At 45.6% G+C, this 20,851-nt stretch overlaps 1 protein-coding gene across 1 annotated transcript in view; it reads left to right on the top strand.

Annotated features, from left to right (window-relative positions):
* Positions 1-20,348, top strand: part of pou2f2b (POU class 2 homeobox 2b) — a gene marked incomplete at both ends in the record, with an annotated part of 36,722 nt that extends 16,374 nt beyond the window's left edge. The window contains 15 exons of the mRNA XM_079276146.1: positions 12,058-12,123; positions 12,286-12,320; positions 12,696-12,752; positions 13,693-13,809; positions 14,007-14,330; positions 14,637-14,742; positions 14,869-14,957; positions 15,095-15,235; positions 15,334-15,475; positions 15,585-15,733; positions 15,976-16,173; positions 16,269-16,465; positions 17,224-17,292; positions 17,733-17,806; positions 20,020-20,348. Of these exons, the coding sequence (XP_079132272.1) occupies positions 12,058-12,123; positions 12,286-12,320; positions 12,696-12,752; positions 13,693-13,809; positions 14,007-14,330; positions 14,637-14,742; positions 14,869-14,957; positions 15,095-15,235; positions 15,334-15,475; positions 15,585-15,733; positions 15,976-16,173; positions 16,269-16,465; positions 17,224-17,292; positions 17,733-17,806; positions 20,020-20,348 (2,093 nt within the window). The remainder of the gene's footprint in view (positions 1-12,057; positions 12,124-12,285; positions 12,321-12,695; positions 12,753-13,692; positions 13,810-14,006; positions 14,331-14,636; positions 14,743-14,868; positions 14,958-15,094; positions 15,236-15,333; positions 15,476-15,584; positions 15,734-15,975; positions 16,174-16,268; positions 16,466-17,223; positions 17,293-17,732; positions 17,807-20,019) is intronic.
* Positions 20,349-20,851: the final 503 nt, after the last annotated feature.

The following is a 20,851-nucleotide window of genomic DNA, read 5'->3' as shown; positions in this document are numbered from 1 at the left end:
TGGAGGAGGTTTAGGGAGGGGAGGGTTGGGGTCGGACGGGAGACAGCAGGGATCCTCCTCGCCCCTTGGGAGTTGAACCTACAACCCCCTAACCTTCCTCTAGCCCTCTGGTCATGGACTTGAACCATGTAACCCCCTGATGGACAATCTGTTCTTCTCCCTAGTCTCGCTGCAGCACTGTGCATGCCATTAACGGATAAATAGGCTGTGTGTGTGTGTGTGTGTGTGTGTGTGTGTGTGTGTGTGTGTGTGTGTGTGTGTGTGTGTGTGTGTGTGTGTGTGTGTGTGTGTGTGTGTGTGTGTGTGTGTGTGTGTGTGTGTGTGTGTGTGTGTGTGTGTGTGTGTGTGTGTGCGAGCGTGTATACATAAGGACACTTCCATGTATGAGTCAAGTGTTTGGTCAGTTGGCTGTGGCTTTGACGTTGGGTCTTGCCCCCTTTTTATTTGATGCTTGTCAAACAGAAGAGGTGGAAAAGGAAGCCTGAAGCGCGGTGATTTGTTATTTTGATTCTTGACTCTGCTTTGTTGAGATTTCTGTTTTGCAAGCCGGTGTGAGAGGTGATTTTTTTTTATTGTATTTTGCACTCATTGAAATAGATAAATAGAGCATTATGTGTGATCCACAAGGGCTCTTTCTGTCTCCCGTGGATCCCAGCTCTCCTCGTGTCTCTCTAACGAGGACAGTAGCGGAGAGGTTTATGCACGCCCGGACCCGACTCATTCTTCACCTGTCAACAAAATCATTCACACCTCGGGAAAAAAATGGAGATACAGTAGAGAGGAGGACAGGACGGGGGGCAGTTAGTGAGAGGGGAAAGGCTATGAGGAAGTAAAGGAGGTGGCTGATGTATTCCTCTTGGCAATTGTATTTTCTCTTTCCTTTATTTTTCTATTTCTTCCATTGCTTGTGTTTGCGGGCTCTTCTTATCAGATCCCGGCTCCATTCAGGGCCTCAGTCAGGGGAAGAAGCCAGACGCCTCCGTCTCTCTTTCATTCAATCTCTCTGACTCTCTTGCTTTCTGGTGCTCTTCCTCTCCTAACCTTTGAGAATAAGAGCCATGAATTTGAATTTCAGAGCGAGCTAGCAAGCAAGAGAAGGGTTTGCAAGGAGGAGGAGGCGGATGGGCAGGAAAAGAGGGGAGGCTTGGGCAGCTCGAGGGGGGGGGGGGGCGGTTTGTTGGAGCCGCGGTCGTTGAGAAAGGGCCTGCTCAGCGCGTCCCCCGGCCTCCCCCCTTTGAGGGGCCCCGATCGATACAAACTCGGAGCAATAAAGCTTTCCCCCTGTCATCTCTGCAGAATACAAAGCAGAATAGAGAGAGGGAGAGAGAGAAAGAGAGGTAGAGAGAGAAAAAGAGAGGGAGAGAGAGAGGTGAAAAGCTGTTCCGCTAGCCAGACCAATTTCCTAACCCCCCTCCTCCTCCTCGCTCGCTTCACCACCACCTCCCCAACACACCATCACCATCACCACCACCTCTATCACCCCCTTTTCTTACCACCGTCTTTTTATCTATTGCTCTTTCACCTTCTTTTTCCCGAATGCACAATATATCCCCCCGACTGTATAGCTGAACAGCTATCTCTCCATAATAAATACAGCATGAATAAAGGATACAATAGATTCCCTGCTTCCCCAACTATCTGAGAGAAAGGTAGAAAGAGGAAGATGAGGGAGGAAAAGTGGCAAGAACTGTGGCTTGATGGGGGGGGGGAAGTAAAACAGTCAGGGAGCAGGACGGACGGAAAACAGGAAGGAAGGACAGTTAGACCTGGGGATAAAGTGTGTGAGTGTGTGCAGAGGGGGGAGAATAGGGATAAGGTAGAGAAAAAGGAGAGCGGGAAAGGGGGGAGAGGGATTGCACTCAGAGAAAGATGGATGTAGCGATACAGGTACAGAGGAGGCGGAGGAATATTGATGAGGAGGAGGAGGAGGGTAGAGGAAGTGGTAAAATGTGTGGGGATGGGTGAGGGAGTGAGAGAGAGAGAGAGAGAGAGAGGTGAGGGGGTCAAACAGCAATCCCTTGAATTGAGAGCCAATTACTGTAATTGTAATCTGGATTCAAAGCATAGAGACACAGCAGTGACAGGCTCATGCAGGCAAACGCACACATGCACGCACAAAACAGACAAAAGAGAGAATGTGAGTGTGTATATGTCCCTACATGCTGTGTTGATTGTTCTGTGAAACTGCAGATGTGCATGCATTGTGTGTGTGTGTGTGTATATATATATATATATATATATATATATGTGTGTGTGTATGTGTGAGTCCCTGTCTCCATTCTTCTTCACTGAATGGCAGTGCAGGAGTCAGCCTGCCAATCAACAATTGTACTCTTGTCAATTTAATAATATTTCTGAGCGTTGACCTGCAGCGCTACAGCCATGGCTCTATATTTGTGTGTGTGTGTGTGTTTTCCTATGTAATTCTCTGTCTCTCTCCCTCTTTCACCTCAGTCTAACCCTCACCACTCCCTCCCCCTCTATCGCCCTCCCCCGGTCCCTGTCTCTCATTCTCTCCTTTATTTGAAGAAGATAGTGCGAATCCTTCATCTCTCCTCCACTAATTCTCTCCGTTATTGTCCCTCCGCTCGGCCCTCTGTGTCTTTGCACTTCTTCGCTTGTGTCCTCCCTTCTTTCCTCGCCGTGATCTATATTGCTCGCTTTTTCTTTGGGTTTTTTCTTTTTTGCTCCGGCCGTCCTTTCCTGTTATACTTTGGCTTTTCTCTCATTCTTTTTCTTCTCTCTGTCGCCTCACACAGATGTCACATCCCTTTCTTTCCTGTTTTCTTTTCCCTCTCGGACCTCCTCCCTCCATCAACATACCTCAACTTCCCCGCTATCACACTCTTCTCCTGTCCAACCCGCTGATGTCCCTTTTCCAGGCCAGCTCATATTCAACATTGTCCCTTTTTGCTTTTTCATCATCATCGGCTCATTTTGTCAACTCTATGTCCCCCTCTCATTCCTCACCCTCCCACCCTCCGTCCATCCTTCCTTCCTTCCTCATCCCTCTCTCCCTCCCTCCACCCTGTTCGTTCCCTGGGGAGGTCAGTAATAATGGTAGTGATGGAGTGAGAGAGGGAGGTGCGATTATTGTCTTGTCGGGAGTCAGAGGAATCGATCGGCCCAGAAATATGAGGCGCGAGAAAGAGCCGCTGTGTCAGATACAATAACCACCCGCTCCCGGGGGCTTACACACATACATACACACACATTTAGACACACACATACACACACATTTAGACACACACACACAGACCGACAGACACATACCCGTATTCGACACGAACATACACATTTATTTGGTTCGACGCAAGACACTGACACGCCCGCACACTCGTACCGTCTTTCTTTTTCATTAACGCAATGCACACACATCCTTCTTCTTCTGTGGTGGATGAGAGTGGCGAGGCAGCCCAATCATCTCCATGCTTTGATCTGAGATGAAGCATAGATCTGTTCTGATCATTCTTCATGCACAGATAAAGGGCACGGCGAGGAAAATCGCTCACACACCTTTCACTCACGCAGCTATAAACAGACATAAACACACGCATACCCGCGCACGCCGCACACACACGCTCACACTGAGACCTTTCACTGCTGTTGCCTGGCAACGTGGCCGAGTGTCCAATCCGAGGCGAGAACAGTGGCCGGTGATGTCACAGCTGCTGCTGACCAGCAGGTCTAAGAGAGAGCGAGAGAGAGAGAAAGAGAGGCGGAAGAGGAGAAGAGAAAGTTTGAATTGGAGAAAGAAAAGGGGGGAGGTCGCTAGAAAAGAGTGGGATGATGATGATGATGAGAGGGTTTGAAGGAAAGGAGGCAAAGAAGTTGAAGAACAAGCCGAGGTGAAAGAGGGGTGGGTCGAAGGAGCACACATAGACAAATGGTTGCCAGAACTAAAGTACACCCATTGTTTTGTATTTTAATTGGGGGAATATCAAGGCCTATTCTGCACAACAGCGTGCTTTGCCAGTGTGAACAGTTTGGTGTAAAGTTTGGTGTAAAGCCTAAATGCTCCTTGAGCCGGCGATGAAGACCACAAGTCCCGCTCTTGTTCCAGAAGAAGAACAAGAAGAGGGGGTGAGACAAGCAAAAGAAAAAGATTTGAGCATCAACCTTGGGAGCGCCGTGGGAGAGAGCAGTGTCTGTCTAGACAAGCCCGGCTCCCTATGGGCTGCGGAGATGATACAGAGAGGAGGGGAATGGTGTGAGAGAAGGATTGAGGGGCCAGAGGAAAAGGAACGATTGAGAGGTATTAGGACAGGAGAGGAATGGGTGTTGTAAAGGTGTAGGCGGTGTGTATGAGTGTGTGAGATGGCGCATGTCCCATGGTAGCCAACAGTGTGAGTGTGTTTTAGCCCCTGCTGCTTCTCATACAAAACCTCAACCTCTGTAGTCTCCACACTGCTAGACCTACTGTTTATAATCCTGCAACTCCTCATGGGGCTACACCTGCACACACACACACCTACACCAGACGAGATTTTAAATCTCTCACCTTGTAAAATGGAGTCTTGCGGTCGGACTGTGAATAGGACTTGGTGGGTCCATCACTGAGCCGGGCTCTGTCCCCTCTTCAAGAAGAGGAATATGATGGATTACATGAATTAGAGCCAGTGTGCGCACCAGGCCTGAGGCTGCAGTAGATATAGGAGGACCGAGCCGTAGAGGGATACTGAACTGGTTTGGAGACCTCTGAATTGTCCCTGCAATGACCCATTATACACACACAGCGTCCTCACCCCCAGCTAACATCCTCTCTACGATCTTTTGATTTCTGTCTCTCCATCCCTCACCTTCATTCCCATCACTCTTTCTCTTCTCCTTCATCTCCTTCCTTTCTTTTTCTTCACCATTCCTCTTTCCCCCCCCCCTCTTAGTAACCCCCAACCCTCCCTACCTGCCTCTCCCTCTCCCTCTCTGACAGTGGAGTGATTGATGGCGCTCTAGAGGCCTCAGCTTCCCCCCATCCTCCTCCCTGGGGTCCCACTATCAGATTGTGTGTGTGTGTGTATGTGGGTGTGTTTATTATCTTAGGAACGGAACTTCTTGCGGTGACCAAACCACACTCTGCGTTAACATAACTCATATTCCCTGATAAAAATCATCAAAATAAATACTCTTTTATAATTACATATTTACTATATTTTCCAAGTTAACAGTATCACAATTTCTGATGGGGAAGTGTTAATATGTCGTCTTCGATTGAGACCATTTGCAGTCACCCCAATATCATCTAAGTGGAGTGTTGCTAGGTCTGGTCTCCATGGTAACCAAGGCTCAGACCTCCTTGGGGCAGGAAGGCCCCCCATGGCCATGAACGCACACACACACACACACACACACATACACACACAGAGCACACTTACATTCACCAGCCACCTATTAGAGCCACTCAAACAAAAATGCACACACACACACACAGCACGCATGCATACACACACACACACGTACAAAAACACACCCTCTGTTAGGTGGGTAGATTGGAGTTTGAACAAAGGTCACGGCCAATGCTAGGCTGCCCAGATGACCTCTAACCCAGAGAAACGCCCCCTCCCCAACGTGCAGTCTGTCACCGTCGTTGGACAGGCCTGGCAGTCTGCCCGTTCACGTCCTAATGAAGGCCCCAAACATTCTCACAGAAACAAGGGGTCCGAACAGATGAGTGAAACTGAAGATTAGTCTCAGGGCCTTAAGTCTGCTCATGGTGTCCAACCTGCATCTTAAGGTGAATGGACTGGGGGGGGGGGGGGGGGGGGCACAATCACTGCTCTGACTGCAACTGACCATTTTCATTAATCTGCCGAATATTTTCTAGATTAATCAATAAATCATTTGATTGTTTTATCCGATCATCGGGCCAAATAAAAGCAGCAAATCCTCAAATTTCAGACGTTCGGGCAATTTTTTGCCTGAAATATGACGGAACTGATTAATCAATCAAAGGCAGTTCGTTTTCTGTCGGTTGACCGATCATTCATCGAATCTCAGCTGTAAATCCGGCTATTTACCCAAAGACATTGTGCTTGTGTGAGTTTTTTTAAGAAGGCAATGTACTCAAGTTTATGTCCTGATATTGAGTAAATATAAACGTATCTCAGAACACCAGTATTTGTATGTATTTTAGGACAGATGTAAAAAGATGTCTCTGTATATCAGAGAGCACCTCCAGCACCATATGCACTTGCGGTTGTAAATCACCACATAAAGTATTTATACGGTTAAACTTGGGAACTCTGCTGCCGTTAGCTTTTGAATTAGTGAACTCGGACCAAGGGAGAAGGAAGGGGAGGGAGGGGGGTGATCAGCGGTCTCCTCTGTAGATGGGAGTTTATTTCTTCATCGGGATTAGAGAATCAAGAGTGCCACCTTGTGGTTGGTTCGTCCTGCTGTCAGAGCAGCACTTTTGTCTCTCTCAGGTTTAAAAATCGAGGCAATATTTCTGCTGAAACATGCTCGTCTGCTTCCTTGAGATCATTCTCCGATGACAGATTTTCACCAATTTAGCATCGTCTTGGTCGGTTAATCCTCGTGGGTGGCACTTCTGGTGGCTCACATCTAGTTAATCTGCAATGTTCCACTTTCACGTCACATCTATTCGTCACATGAACAGATTTTGCGGCGTGGCTTTTCTGTGGTGCATCACTGTGTGCCGCCTATACAGTGTGGGTTGGTCAGTGGTACAGTGAGTGTTGTGACAGACTTTTTCCTTCCTCGGGGTTTCCTTCCTTCCTCGGGGTTAGAGTGCAGCTGTGGCTGGCAAACTTAGCCGAGGATGTCTCACATCTTCTCTTGTTGGTGTCGACCTCCCTCGACAGACCACCTCAACTCCCACTGATGTGCTCGCTCGCAACAACCCCACAGTCTCACACGGACGACCAAGGAGAGATGGTCATGACTCATGGCAGACAAAACTGACGACGAGAGCTTGTTAGAACAGCTTGGAGTTGAGGAAAAACTCTGCTCAGTTGACTTGTCGTGAAGGTTTTGAAGCAACACTGGGTCACATATCGTGCAAACGTATCATACACTCTTCGGTCACAATGTCAAGCCTGCTGTTTTTCTCTTGCGTGTGTGTGTGTGTGAGTGGCTGTTTCCAGCCGCGCCATCACTTTCCGTCGGCACCCGTCATCCCCCTCTTTTTCACCTCGCCTATCTCTTCGATCTCCTCGCTCACTCACTCTCCCACTCTCTAACCTCTTTCGTGTCCCCCTTTCTTTCTCTTTTTTCTTTTGTCTTGTGTTTTTCTCCCTTCTGTGCCGAGTTCCTACTCTTTTGAGGCTTACTTCCTGTTGTGTTGCAGGATGTGGGGAGGAGGTGGGGCTTGGGGGGTGTGGACTAGAGAGAGAGAGAGAGAGAGAGTAATTCTCTCAACCATTTGATTTAATACACTCCTCCTTTTTGGTTTGAGAGAGAGGGGTAGAGTGAGAGTTTTTCTTTACGTAGCGTGCACACACGCTCTCACACAGACACAGATATGACCAAGACAGCAGCAATAGCAGCAAAGGACTTCTTCAATATGTGGTTGCCAGGTGAGTGACTGTCTGTGCAGCCTTCTCTCTCTGCTGGCCTTCATTTACCAAGACCAATTAAGCTTTGCGTGAGTGAGAAGGTTTGTGTGTGTGAGAGTGTGTGTGTGTGTGTGTGTGTGAGGCAGAAAGAAAACTGTGTCGATGCTGCTGATTAATGCCACTGGGTCTAACAAGTTCTGCTAATTAGAGAACATCAAAGAGCAAGAGATGGTAGAGAAATGGATGGATGGATGGATGGATGGATGGACGGGCGCCTGTCGCAGGCAGAGGGAAAGGTCAGACACCTCGCCAGTCCATAGCATGCCTCTGTGTGTGTGTGTTAGAATGTGTTTATACTATGAATGGTGAAAACTAAATCAAAAATAACACAGTAGGAAAATACAGTGAAAAAGTTTTTCAAAATGTCTAATGAAAGGTAAACCAGGGTTGGAGCCGGTATTTGGGAATATTGGGATTATTTTTCATTCGTCATCCTAAAACATTTTTTCTTTTTATTGTCTCTGCAGCAGCGTTGCATTTGTTTTTAGGTTATAGATTTCTAGCAACCTCTACACCGGTGTTAACTTTCTGTGTGTGTGTGTGCGTTGCACCGATTATTGTTTTGTCCCTTTTAACGTTTAACTGTATGTCAATTCCTTCTAAAGACATTTTTTAAGGACTCAGGTACAAAGATACTTGTTGTTTTGTTTTTTAAAGAAGAACGAAAATCAAAAGAGGAAATGCCTCAAATAACTGTCATTCTCAGTATTTGAAAATTGATTAAAAGAAACAAAACAGAAGGATGGGACTCGTCTTGCCCCTCGGCCTTGTTTTGGTGGTCCGCTCAGGCTGATAGAGTCTCAGTTGACCGACAGCGTGTCTCAGCAAAAAGTACAGCAGGCGGTTAGCTTACTCACCTATTACCAGAAATACATTTTTAAATGTCAATTAGCTCATAATTTTCTGATATGATGTCCTGATATGATTCTTGAAAATGACAAGTGTCTTTGACGCCATACGTTGTTTATTAAGGAGTGATTCATGGGTTAAAAATCCCAGAGTCACATCTCAACCTGATGCGGTCACAGCTGGGACCTTCGGTACGTTGCTCTGACCCGAGTGAAACCTCCTGAGCACCAAACTGCGACAAACAAGAATGTATCACAATGCAGAAAAAACAGAGTTAGTGTAAATAGTACAACAGCTTCATGCAAAACAAAGTAGTTATTATTATTCGTTCTTCATTTTTATTACTTTAAAAGTATGGGGCATTTTCTATAGTTATTTAAATGTTATGCAGTTATGCAATTTTTTTTCCCAGAATTATATGTGAATAAATAAGTCATTTACCCAATTTAAAATTTTAAGGTTCTCGTTGATAAAGGCCCTCCACAGTGACATCAGTCTATATTTCAGCCGCATTTGCTTTTATTAAGCTATTTTACCAATTCATATTTTGCATTTTTAGTCATTAGTAATTTCTCTGTGTTATTGATACAAACACCAACTTAGCAACCGGCAATGTCACATCTCAGGTTTTCCTTTAGCTTCTTACTTTTGTTCGATTTTTCCTCTTCAATTCCTTCTTTCATTCTTGAATACTGTCTTCATCCACTTACTCAATCTTGTTTTTTTTTTCTTCAGCACCTTATTTCATTCTCAAATTGTGACGTCGACTTATGTCTTCATCCTCATGTGCAAACGCTGTTGAGCTGGACGGCCGACTCTTTGATGCTCAGTTTTAAATGGAAAATATCTATTTTCCAATGAAAATCGTTACCTCTCAGCGCTTCTTGGTTTTTTAAATCCGTAGTTAATAAGTGTGATGACTTCAGTTCCCAGACACCCTCCATGACGCTGGGGTTGCATCCTGAATCAGGAAGTATGGATGATAGGTGGGGGGTTGGGGGGCATTGGGGCAGTTCCCACAGAGTTTCATCTCAGCCAAAATACCCAGAGGAGAATAACAGAAACAGTCCTGCCTGAGCAACGACACTGTTATTCCTTGTTCATTTTCTATTGCATCATTTATTTATGACACAGGATTATAGCACATTGACTTTGCTCTGTTTAAGATACAGAGAGTACGCTGCAGCTCTGGTCTCAATGGGTCAAAGTTAAACCCTGAGCTTTGCTGTAAGATGAATACAACATCTTAATGAGGAAATAGACATAGTACTCTAACCTTGTTCTTTGTAAAATGCTTCTTAACACTTCTATAAATGAAGTTTTTACCACGTAGAAAAAACAAGGAGCCGCTGCCTCTTATTCTCAGACTTATTTAAACAAATTCACTAAAATTGTAAAAACATTGCCAACATGCAACTCTGCCCCGTGTCAAGCAAAATGAGTAGTGTGTGTGCAGCAATGTGTTGTAAAAGAGAGGGCATCTTTTCAAAAGACAGAGTGAAAGAGAGGGAGAGAGCAGGCTAATATTAATAGCCTCTCTGACAGTAAGTGTTGGGTTTAGCACTCTGCGTTCAACCCCGTACAAGGGGAAGTCGGGAGGGGAAGTGAGAAAAAGACGCAGCATCTTGATATACTGTCCCACTACTGTATTACTGACCACATTATCCACCATGCTACTGTCGGTAGGCCATTTTCAACCATGAATCAATACACACCTTGCCCGGGTGTCCTGCGAGCGAGCAGTACAGGACAAGAGGCAGCACTTTGGTAACTTCACATTCCAGCTGTTTTATGAGCTGGACAATCATGTTATATGGTGGATTTGGCTTTGGAATATTGTACACTGCATGTGTTGATGATTGGAGCACAAGATAGTCCACTGTAGTGACACAAAATACATAGTTTCGCATTACAATTAGTCAAAGACTTCATTTTGTGCATCTTGAGAGGATTCTATTTTCACCAGAAATGGAGCAACATTGGACAGTTTTTTTTGGTTTCACCAATAGCCATGATGGCAAATATTGCCAAAACAGCAGCCTTATGTAATGTTGGAATAACCACAAGTCGACCCTAATATTAGATGAACCAGATCTTTGCATCCATATGGCCAAATTAGCTTTTTTATTTTGCAGAAGTCTGTTCATTTGAGGGAAACCCTGCTCTGTGTGTGTGTGTGTGTGTGTGTGTGTGTGTGTGTGTGTGTGTGTGTGTGCGTGTGCGTGTGTGTGTGTGTGTGTGTGTGTACTGACCCCAAGTTATAACCAATGTGGCGGGAGAGTGGAGATTTTCTAGCTCACAGACACTTCCCCCTTCCCCTAAAAACACCGCCTGTATCAAAGTCCACTTATTTGTGATGAGGAAGTGGCTCATTTTAGCTATAAGTTCTCGTCTTTATAAAGATTGCACTGGACTGATGATTCGCCTTGTAAAAGTGGCATCAGGTCAGTGATGGTCAGCGGAGCAGTCATCCTCTCCATGTGTCACTGCTGCCCCCCGATGGTGAAAGCCGAGCCTGACCACTTGCTTGTTGGAATTGCACTATCGGTCGAATAAAACTATTCGGCGTGTTGTAATGATAAAAGCTCAGCAACACGCATACGGGGAAATTAAAATGTGCTGTCGTGTCAGTCAGCGCCTTCGTATCTGGAACGTGAGAAAAAAACAGGACGAAGAGAGGAGAGATAAAGAGGAGAGGAAGGGGTGAAAGGGGAGAGAGAAAAAGGAGGAGGGAGACTGAGAGTTTATTATGCAGGTGGCAGATATAATTAGTTGGTCGTTGGGCAGATTTGCATGTTTTCACAAAAGGGAAGTAGCTCTGAGTGTGTGTGCGTGTGTGTGTGTGTGTGTGTGTGTGTGTGTGTGTATGTGTGTGAGAGACAGTGTGAGAGCTTGTCAAGAAAGGGGGGAAAGAAGAGAGAAAAAAAAGGTTTCAAATGGACACAACAAAAAGTAGTCTTTCAGTTTGTGGTTTCAGAGAAATAAAAAGTTCTGCAGTGAGATGATGCCATTGGGTGATTAACAAAGCAAAACTACTACACACACTATACAGACATTTAAACCACAAACTCACACATACACACACACACACACACATTCAAAACTTTTCTTGGATCATCCTCATCCCCATCTTTCCCAAACTCTGTGCCAAAATGCTCCACCTTTTGCAATAGATACATTTTAAAGACTTACATTTCTTGACTCCTGTTGCCAAAGGGACTGTCCCAATACAGTATCAGTGATGTGACAACACACACAAAAAGATGACACACAAAGTGTTGAGTTGCTCCCACGTAAACACCTCAAGCTAAATTTAGAACAAGCTCACCTCAGGTCAACCCACTCTTTTGTGAAACCGCTAATTGGAAAGAATGAATGAATGTGGGCTGGATTCAACTTGTGAATGATTCAGCCACATTGTTTGTTGTACAGTGTGTAGGCCCGGCCTGTGACCTGAAAACACTCTAACCTATCTGAACTCGACGCCCTGGACGTCCTCTTTCCCATTTTGTCATCGAGATTGTGATCGACCTGCTTCGTAAATGTCTTCTGCTTCCGTCTGCATTTATTTCTCTGACGCATATTTAAGAATGAGCCTCGCTGACTTATTTATCGGTGCGTCTTCCTGTTACAGATATCAGGATGTCAAAGGCAGTAGAGGTCGAGAAAATCGGGGCTGACTCACCGTTGGAGGGAACAGGTATAAGACGTGCTGCTGTTAGTGGCAGCAAATATTCACAAGCACATACTGTACATTTTATATAAACAGTAATGCATACATGATGTCGTATGCTGTAGTTGTCTGTACGTTGGAGCTCAACACATAATCAATTTCTCACTTTTTCCTTTCCCTCCCACGCAGATTCAGAGCGGAATGGACCTGAATCAAATCACCAGGTACGGCTGACTGGTGTGCTCATAATCAACCATTATCTCCCACCTCTGGCACCCACATAATTAATGCGAAGAAAGATAACGCTGCCAGTCAGACGGTTTGTACTGCTGGCTTTTTACACGATCGATTACTTTGGCCAGTCTTTTTAATTGAATCCTTTAATTGGCCGTGAAATTAAGCAGAAGTTAGCAACAAATCCTTACATTTAAGCAGTTGGATGCAGCTTGATAAATCACTAAAATTAGTTCTAAAATGAATAAAAAATATATTTTCTGTTCATAAATCCACTATTTCTTTTAGCAAATGAAATAGATTAAATAAAATATGATGCATTTTGGCAGTCATTTTTGACACGAGGTCCGTTTTGTCTCCTCTAGGCTCAGTCAATGAAAGTCAATCCCTTTCCCCTTTCACTGACCCTGAGCAGCAACAAGGTGAGTGTGTGTGTGTGTGTGTGTGTGTGTGTGTGTGTGTGTGTGTGTGTGTGTGTGTGTGTGTGTGTGCGTGTGCGTGTGCGTGTGTGTGTGTGTCCATGCCACTGAACTGCCTGTGCATATGTCTGGACTTATGTTTGTGCATCTTTTGTGTTTTAACCTCAAACAATGGGTTTATAGACAGTATAGCTGCCCCAGCTTTGTATTCATTGCTTCGCAATTGTTCTTTTGTCGCGTTTGACGTTGAGGTTCATAATGTGTCGACTCTCCACCCAGTCCTAAATCTAAACAAATTCACTGAGAGTATGATGGCACTCTCCCTACACAAAGTGCCTTGAGAAGCGAAATATATCTATAATGCTGTACGACTTTCACTGAAAGGGTAAATTGACCTGATTTGCATATGCAAATGATTAAGCTGGAAGAGTGCCCCTCTGCCAGTTCAAACATGCCTGATCCTGTGAGGAAAGATGATCCTTTTGTGCAAGAAAGAAACAAACTGGTGGACTCTCATTGCCTGAGGCAGACTAGACATGACCTTTTCATTAGTTTACTTGGGACTGATTATGAGCGATCATCTGAAATTACTCAGAATTTAAACAGTCAAAGCCGTCTATCATGATCTTGAATAGCCAGGTAAGCTTATGTAGTTGTACGTTTCTAATGAAACCTTTTGACCAATTCTAAGTTCTGGGACATGGTGGTTCCCTGCCTTGTGTTCTTTTATATATTTGCTCTGACTTTTTAGTGCAGGCATGCACTAAAAAGTTATCTTTTATGCTGGAAAGAAGAGGCGTAATTGCTGCTTTCAGCAATGGGATAATGGGAATGTTCTGGGGGCATAAAGCGCATATTATGATTTATGTTTTGGATACATGTATGCTTTTTTCAAATGAATGTTCTATTACATTTGCAGCTCTGTTTTCTGTCTTCCACACAGAATAAGATGGAGGAGTGTGAGATGTCCCTGGCTCTTCCTCTCTCTCACGGCCCGACCCCCTCACAGACGGCCATGCAACATACACAGCTCATGCTGACCGGCTCCCAACTAGCAGGGGTAAGACAGACAGACTTATATTACCTGCTCACAGACACACACAGCGCTTTGCTTTTACCCTGCTTGCTTCTCTTGTGCTGCTTTTTGAACACTTTGTTTCCTTCTTTGTCTCCCTGTGTCCATTTCCTCCCCTCTCCTCTCCTCTCCTCTCTTCTCCTCTGCTCTCCTCTCCTCTCCTTCCTCTCCCTCTTCGCCAGTTGACAGCTCTGTTGCCAGCACAGCAGCAGCTGTTGCTGCAGCAGGCTCAGGCGCAGCTCCTGGCTGCAGCTGTGCAGCAGTCCAGTGCAGCCCACGCTGCTCATGCTGCCCACGCGGCCGCCCAAGCCAATCAGCAAGCTCAGGCAGCCGCAGCAGCAAATCAGCAAGCCCATCAGCAGCAGGCGGGACAAACAGGGCAGCAGGCCCAGTCGCAGTCCCAGGGACAGGGACAGAGCACACAGGAACAGACAGCCCAGATTGTCCCTGTCCCGCCTCCTCCGCCCCAGCTCACCCTCTCCCAGCCAATCCAACTCACCGCCCAGGTACTGACTGCCAATCTAAGCCTCATCCTGGTGATCGGCTTGATTGAGGAACCAGTATCAAGCCACGGAACAATTCTTCTTACATGTCAATCGCTTATTTCATGAGTCACAGTTTCCATCTTGCACGAATGCACACATTTTCCATTTCTAAGTATCTCCTCCTACTTCTATGTTTTTTTTGTACATCAAAAAAAATCTGCTGATAACACCTTTTTGTGTGACTGCGCGGTCTATCTGTCTCTCGTAAAGTCATGCATTCTTGTTCTCTCTCTCTAATCTGTCCGTCACTCTCTCTTGATTGAACAGGACATCCAGCAGCTGCTGCAGCTTCAGCAGTTGGTGTTGGTGCCCGGCCACTCGCTCCCGTCCCCTGCCCAGTTCCTCCTCCCACAGGCACAGCAGGGCCAGCAAGGTGGGAAGGCCTCTTACTGGGATAGCGTTTTCTGTTATTGGCAGAAATAAGTTGTGACCATAAATTCTGATTTGTTTGTTTTTGGTCATAATTAAAGGTGATTATTTGTGGTTTTTTTCCCCTCAGGACTCTTATCGACGAATCTCATTTCGCTACCTCAGCAAAACCAAGGGAGCCTGCTGTCTGCTTCAAATAGAATGGGACTCCAAGCACATGTATGAGGAAACTCTCAAGCTTCAGTCAGTGGAAAGCGAAAACCAGCCTCTGCACCAGCAATAAACTAACACCTTTGTCTCTATCTCCCTTCCTTCTCCTTCTCAATTTCGTTCCTCTGACGTCGTACCCGCCACAGCGAGATAAGAGTATGGAGGTGAGCGGTGTGACCACGGTGTCCTCAGTGACCTCTCACCCCGAGGAGCCAAGTGACCTGGAGGAGCTGGAACAGTTTGCCCGCTCTTTCAAACAGAGACGCATCAAACTGGGCTTCACACAGGTGGGGGGGGAGACACCTATGTGTGCATTGGCAGGTTACATTAGCAATTTCTTAGTCTTTGATGTATTTTGACTGTTCTTATTTGATCCCTCCAACAGGGAGATGTGGGTATGGCCATGGGGAAGCTGTATGGCAACGACTTCAGTCAGACCACAATCTCTCGCTTTGAAGCCCTCAACCTGAGCTTTAAGAACATGTGCAAGCTGAAGCCACTGCTGGAGAAGTGGCTCAATGATGCAGGTGAGCTCTCATCAAACAGTACTTTACATATAGGTTAACATGTGTTTTTAAAAAAAGTGCTTTTAGAGTCGGACACTCATCTGTTTCTATGTTTGCTCTCCTTCATCAGAGACCATGTCCATAGACTGTACCTTGCCCAGCCCCAGCTCCCTGTCCTCTTCCTCTATGGGCTTTGACGGGCTTCCTGGTCGCCGCAGAAAGAAGAGAACCAGCATCGAGACAAATGTACGCGTGGCCCTGGAGCGCGCATTCATGACGGTAAGACGATGAACCTCATTATTTAACTCAAAAAAAGAAGAAATTGAAATTCATCGATTTTTTCTTTCCTGTCGATTTGTGTAACAGAAGAAAAGTGTGTTATGAGTTCGATTTGTGAAGTCATTATTTTTCCGCTGAGCTCTTAAATGTCAGATTGTGCTCTTTGTGTTAATATAAACATCATGTGGCGGAAATATAGCACTGCTGAAATGATCTGAATTCCTGTCTGTCCCTTCCAGCAGAACCAGAAGCCTACCTCAGAGGAGATCCTAATGATCGCAGAGCAGCTCAACATGGAGAAGGAGGTGATCCGGGTCTGGTTCTGCAACCGCCGGCAGAAAGAGAAACGCATCAATCCCTCCAGTGCCACCCCTCCCCTGCCCAGCCAGCCCCCCACTGCCCCACAAGCGCACAAACAGCCCTGCTACAGCCCTCACATGGTAGACATCCAGCATAGTTGTGGATTTTTGAAGAATATTTCGTGATATCTGAAGTTTCAGAACTCTGAATTTGTCTTTTTCCTTCCCTCGACCAGATGTCCAGCCAGCTGTCGCAGGCCGTGACCAGTCTCAGCACAGCAGTGACCACCATGTCCCCCGTCTGCTCCCTGACTTCCAGCCTCACCTCCACCCACCCCTCTCTCAGCTCCGCACCCTCCCCGGTGACTCCTCCTCCCCGAAGCACGGCCAGCCCAGCCACTCACAGCCACAGCACACTCAACCTTAACACAGGGTAAGAGGCCGTGACCCGTTCACAATGCACCACCTGGGATTCCCCCATCAGTTACTTGACAGCAGTTATTGTCTTGGCAACTTTGGGTTTTCCACTTACCTTTAGGGGTAGGTGTTCTCCAAAGTGATTCACAAGGCAGAATCTGGAAAAGCATGTTTCACTGCTGTGAGGCTTTCAGTTCCCTCGTCTCTAGAATAATGAGATGTTTTGTTCTATGACATAAAATATCTCAGTAAATATCCCCCTTGTGTGTTCTGAAGCTTTTACGTGTCTTACAAAAGGCAGCCGCGAAACGTCATCTCGCCAAACACTAGTCCGCTTTTAGCTTCGTGGTGGTGACGCTGAAGTCATGTGACCGTGTTGTACTTCATTTACAGCCTCACGTTAGCTTCATGGTGCTCACATTTAGATCTCTGTTTGGTTTTCTTTTGAACTAATCTCAATTACAATATTGTTTTATAGCCTCCACAACTGAATACATTTAGGCAAATTGTTTCAGTGCCACTACATGCAACCACACATTTCCATAAACACGCTCACCATGAATACTGTACCGGGCCATTCTCGGTTCACCTGTAGTTTGTAGTTAAATAGTTGATACTGTACAGACACACAGGGATTGTTTGGGCACGCACACACACACACACACACACACACACACTGATATCCCAACATGCCATTGGGCACCACTGCGTCCGCTGTGCTACAGTGCACTCTAACCCTGTGTGCGTTTGTGTGTGTGGTTCTTGTGTTCACAGCTTATGGCGTATGGGTAAAAAGAACGGTGACGTGTCTAACTACATCACCGATTTTGCTGCAAACTTGAGGTGAATGCGACCGAGACACACACACATGCCGATGACGCAGCACAACCGACTTTTGTTTGGTGCAGAATACTGTGTTCTTGTATTGAATCACTTCTAAGATAAATGCATAGTTAATGAGAGTGTTGGTGTTTTCTAACATGTTCCAAGATGTTCTGTTCCTTCTGCATTTCTAACCTCTTGTTTATTGGCTGTACAGCCAACTGTCAGCAAACTGCTGCTCTTTATATGTGCGGGGCTGCGTTTGCCCTCTGCTTGTCCTTGCTTCTAAACCTGCTTTTTTTCTCACCTTTTCTCCTCTGTCTGTCTGGGTTCGTATATATGCTTGCACATGTATGGTGCTGCGTGTGTGTGTGTGCGTGCGTGTGTGTGTGTGTGTGTGTGTGTGGGTGTGTGTGTGAGTGTGTGTGTGTGTGTGTTTGTGTGTGTGCGTGACACAACAGGAACACTGTGATGGGAGTTAACACAGGGATGAACCATGCCCTCCTCGGTAACAATCCCCTGGCCACTCTCCAAGGTGTGTGTGTGTGTGTGTGTGAGAGAAAGAAATGGGTTTATTTCAGGAGAGTGAAAAAAGAGAAAGCTTAACATCAGCAGCACTGATAAACAGAATATAATTTAGAGGTCAAGGCTCAGGTGGTGTACTTTATAATTCAATTTCTGGGAAGATCTTAGGGTCACAGAATACATAAATAATACGCAGAGAAGAGTGTTTATTTTATGGCAATACATTCTCCTCCTCTCCTCTCTCACTTATACACTCCTACACACACATAAATGCTCAAAGTCAGACACATACTGTGCACGACACATCTCCTCTCACACACCTTCCTACACTTGAGAACAACACAAGAATAGCACAAGAAAAACAACAAGCGTACAATCCTGCAGAGCTGACCACCAAGCAATCCAGACCACCGTCAGCACAGCTAATTTTCAATCATACTTTGTGGTGTTGTGATGAGAAAGGGGGCGAGAGACGTATTAAAAACAGAAGTGTGATGATGAGTCATACAGTCATGCATGGTAGGTGAATCAAATCGTGCCGCTAGACTGGAGACGCAGATGAATAGGCAGCCGAGGGTGTTTGCTCATCCACAGTACGAAGCCGCTGAGGCAAAGATAGTTGTGGAGAGGAAGAATGGCTTATTTCTCATATGTTGCCATCAACATCCATGACTTCATCCCATCAAGTGTGTGAGTGTGTGTGGCAATTATTACGTTACTGCATGGGCTTTAGTTTTTGTGTGTGCGTCTGTGCTGTCTCACTCATCTTTGGCGTTTCATCTCTTCATTTCATCATCGGTGAAATGTGTTGATGTGTTGAAGTTCACCATAAAACGTTTGAATGCAGATTTTTTTTTAAAAACTAAAACTTTTGTGGGGCTGTTTATAGCTTTTATTTAAGGTTTTCAGTTTTAACCATCAACTTTGAATATCAGACCATCAGGGTCACAGAGCAAGAGCCTCATTGTGGACTCACTATTTCACACCACATTGATGCTCAACACTCGCATACCAAGAAATCGATCGCTGAGGAGCCAGAAATAACAGCTTCTTCACCAAAAGTTCAGTACAATGCAGTTCAGCCACAAGACATTCTGAGAAGTATGGATGCTTTTTCTTCAATGGAAGAGAAAAAAAAAATTGGTTTTGCTGTTGCTGTGCAATCACGAACATTACTCGGCTGCGTTCACGTGTAGCGTTCTGTGTATGAAAGAAGCGCTATTCACTATTCATCGACCTTGTTTCCATAACAACAGACCGCTCATGTCAGTTTACCTGTTGCTGTGGTTTATCTGATCCCACAAGATTATATTGGTTCAGATATTAAACAATATTCAAGTATTCTCTTTTGGCACAGTGCTGGGATTGTATCTATATGTTGTTTTGTTTTGTTTTATTTCCCAAAAACCAGACAGGTGCCTTTTTTTTACAAAGAAACCGCACTCTGAGCACCTTGAGGCCGCGCCCTGAGCTTCCCATTTAAAATGGGTGGTGACGGTTAACGCCATACTTCTGCTGAATTCAACAAGTTCAGGCACTTTCTCTCGCTTGGCTGTGTACTGTAGGTCATTATTAACTGAAGTAAAGGTAGATGAGGAAGACTGACAAGAGTGTTGAAAGACCGAAAATATAAATTAAAACACTTTACAGTAAACAACAATGACTAAAAAGAGCTGGATGTTACTTATTAATTACAATGAATAAGCTTTTGTTTTCCTTTTGTAAGTGTCTGAAGGAAGAGGAGTAGGGAGGATTGTACGTTTACACATTAGAACCTTAGAAGGAGGCAAAGAAGACACAATACAACCAGTCGGCAGAAAAAGAAAGTTGGCATTTTACGTTTTTTAAACCACACGATATGTTGAATATCGACGTTTCTGACCCAAGAATACCTGTCATAAATAAGTTTCACATCAGCCTCGTATCACGCTTGCAGGAATGCACAATACCACGTTGTGGGTGTTGTGAAACGATCGGTTACGTTTAGGAAACAAACCTACTTCGGTACGGGTGGAAAAAAGATCATGATTTGTGATAAAAGGACAAATTAACATTTTAACGTAACAACCGTAACAACCGTAACTAGCTTAAACAAATAACAAAAGCTCTTAGCAGACTGTTTTACGTATTACAAAACAAGCCTGGCAGCGTTACTGACCAAGCGTAAAGTCAGCGTTTGGTGCTACTCCTTTAATCTTTTTCTCTTCTTTCTCCCTCCCTCAGCCCTAGCAGCCAGTGGTGGCCAGCTGCCTCTTTCCAGTCTTGAGGGGGCCGCAAAGATGATGTTTGGGGCCTCTGGGGGCCAGGGAGGGTGCCTCCCCTCCTCCCTCTTCCTCAACCACCCCGCCCTCCTCCACTTGGGCCAGAACCCCGGCGTTGGACTGATCAGTGCCGCCCTAGCTAAAGCCTCCCAGGCCTCCCCCTTCCCCTTTGCCAGCAGCATAAGCCCCACCCCCTGCTCCCCCTCCCCCTGCTCCAGCCCCGCCTCTTCCTGCTCCTCCAGTGAAATGGCACACAGCCCAACCTCTCTGGGCGGAGCCAAGATTGAGTGACCGCGCCAAGGGCCAATCAGAGAGGAGGAGGAAGGAGGAAACGAGAACCTCGCCTTTCACACCAAAGCTATCTCTTTCTCTCTCTTGCGCTCTTCTTCCGTTATTTTTTTCGCAATGGCTCTCTCTCTCTTTCTCTCCCAGTCTTTCGATGCCAAAAATACACAGAATGAAAGAGGAGAGAGGGAGGGAAAGAAGTGAAAGAGGGGAGAAGGGCAGAAGGGGGGCGGAAAGGGGAAGATTGAAACCAAAAATCTTGATCTATCCAAATAGATGGAGAAGAGGCAACGTGGGACTTTTTTGTCAATAACCCGTGATATCGACATGGCATCTCTCCACTCTGTCTCTCTAAAGGAAAACATACAAATGACTCTTTAGCAAAGAGACGGCAGAGAAGCATGTCGAAGTGCATAAACCAAAAATGACAAAAGATAACTTTACTATGTGACAAACGAATGGCGGCAAGGACAAAAAAAATGGAGAGGAGAACTGTGCTTACGTTTTCC

Source organism: Melanostigma gelatinosum (assembly GCF_949748355.1).
Source record: "Melanostigma gelatinosum genome assembly, chromosome: 9".
Classification (NCBI taxonomy): Eukaryota; Metazoa; Chordata; class Actinopteri; order Perciformes; family Zoarcidae; genus Melanostigma; species Melanostigma gelatinosum.
This window is presented reverse-complemented; position numbering and strand designations above follow the sequence as displayed.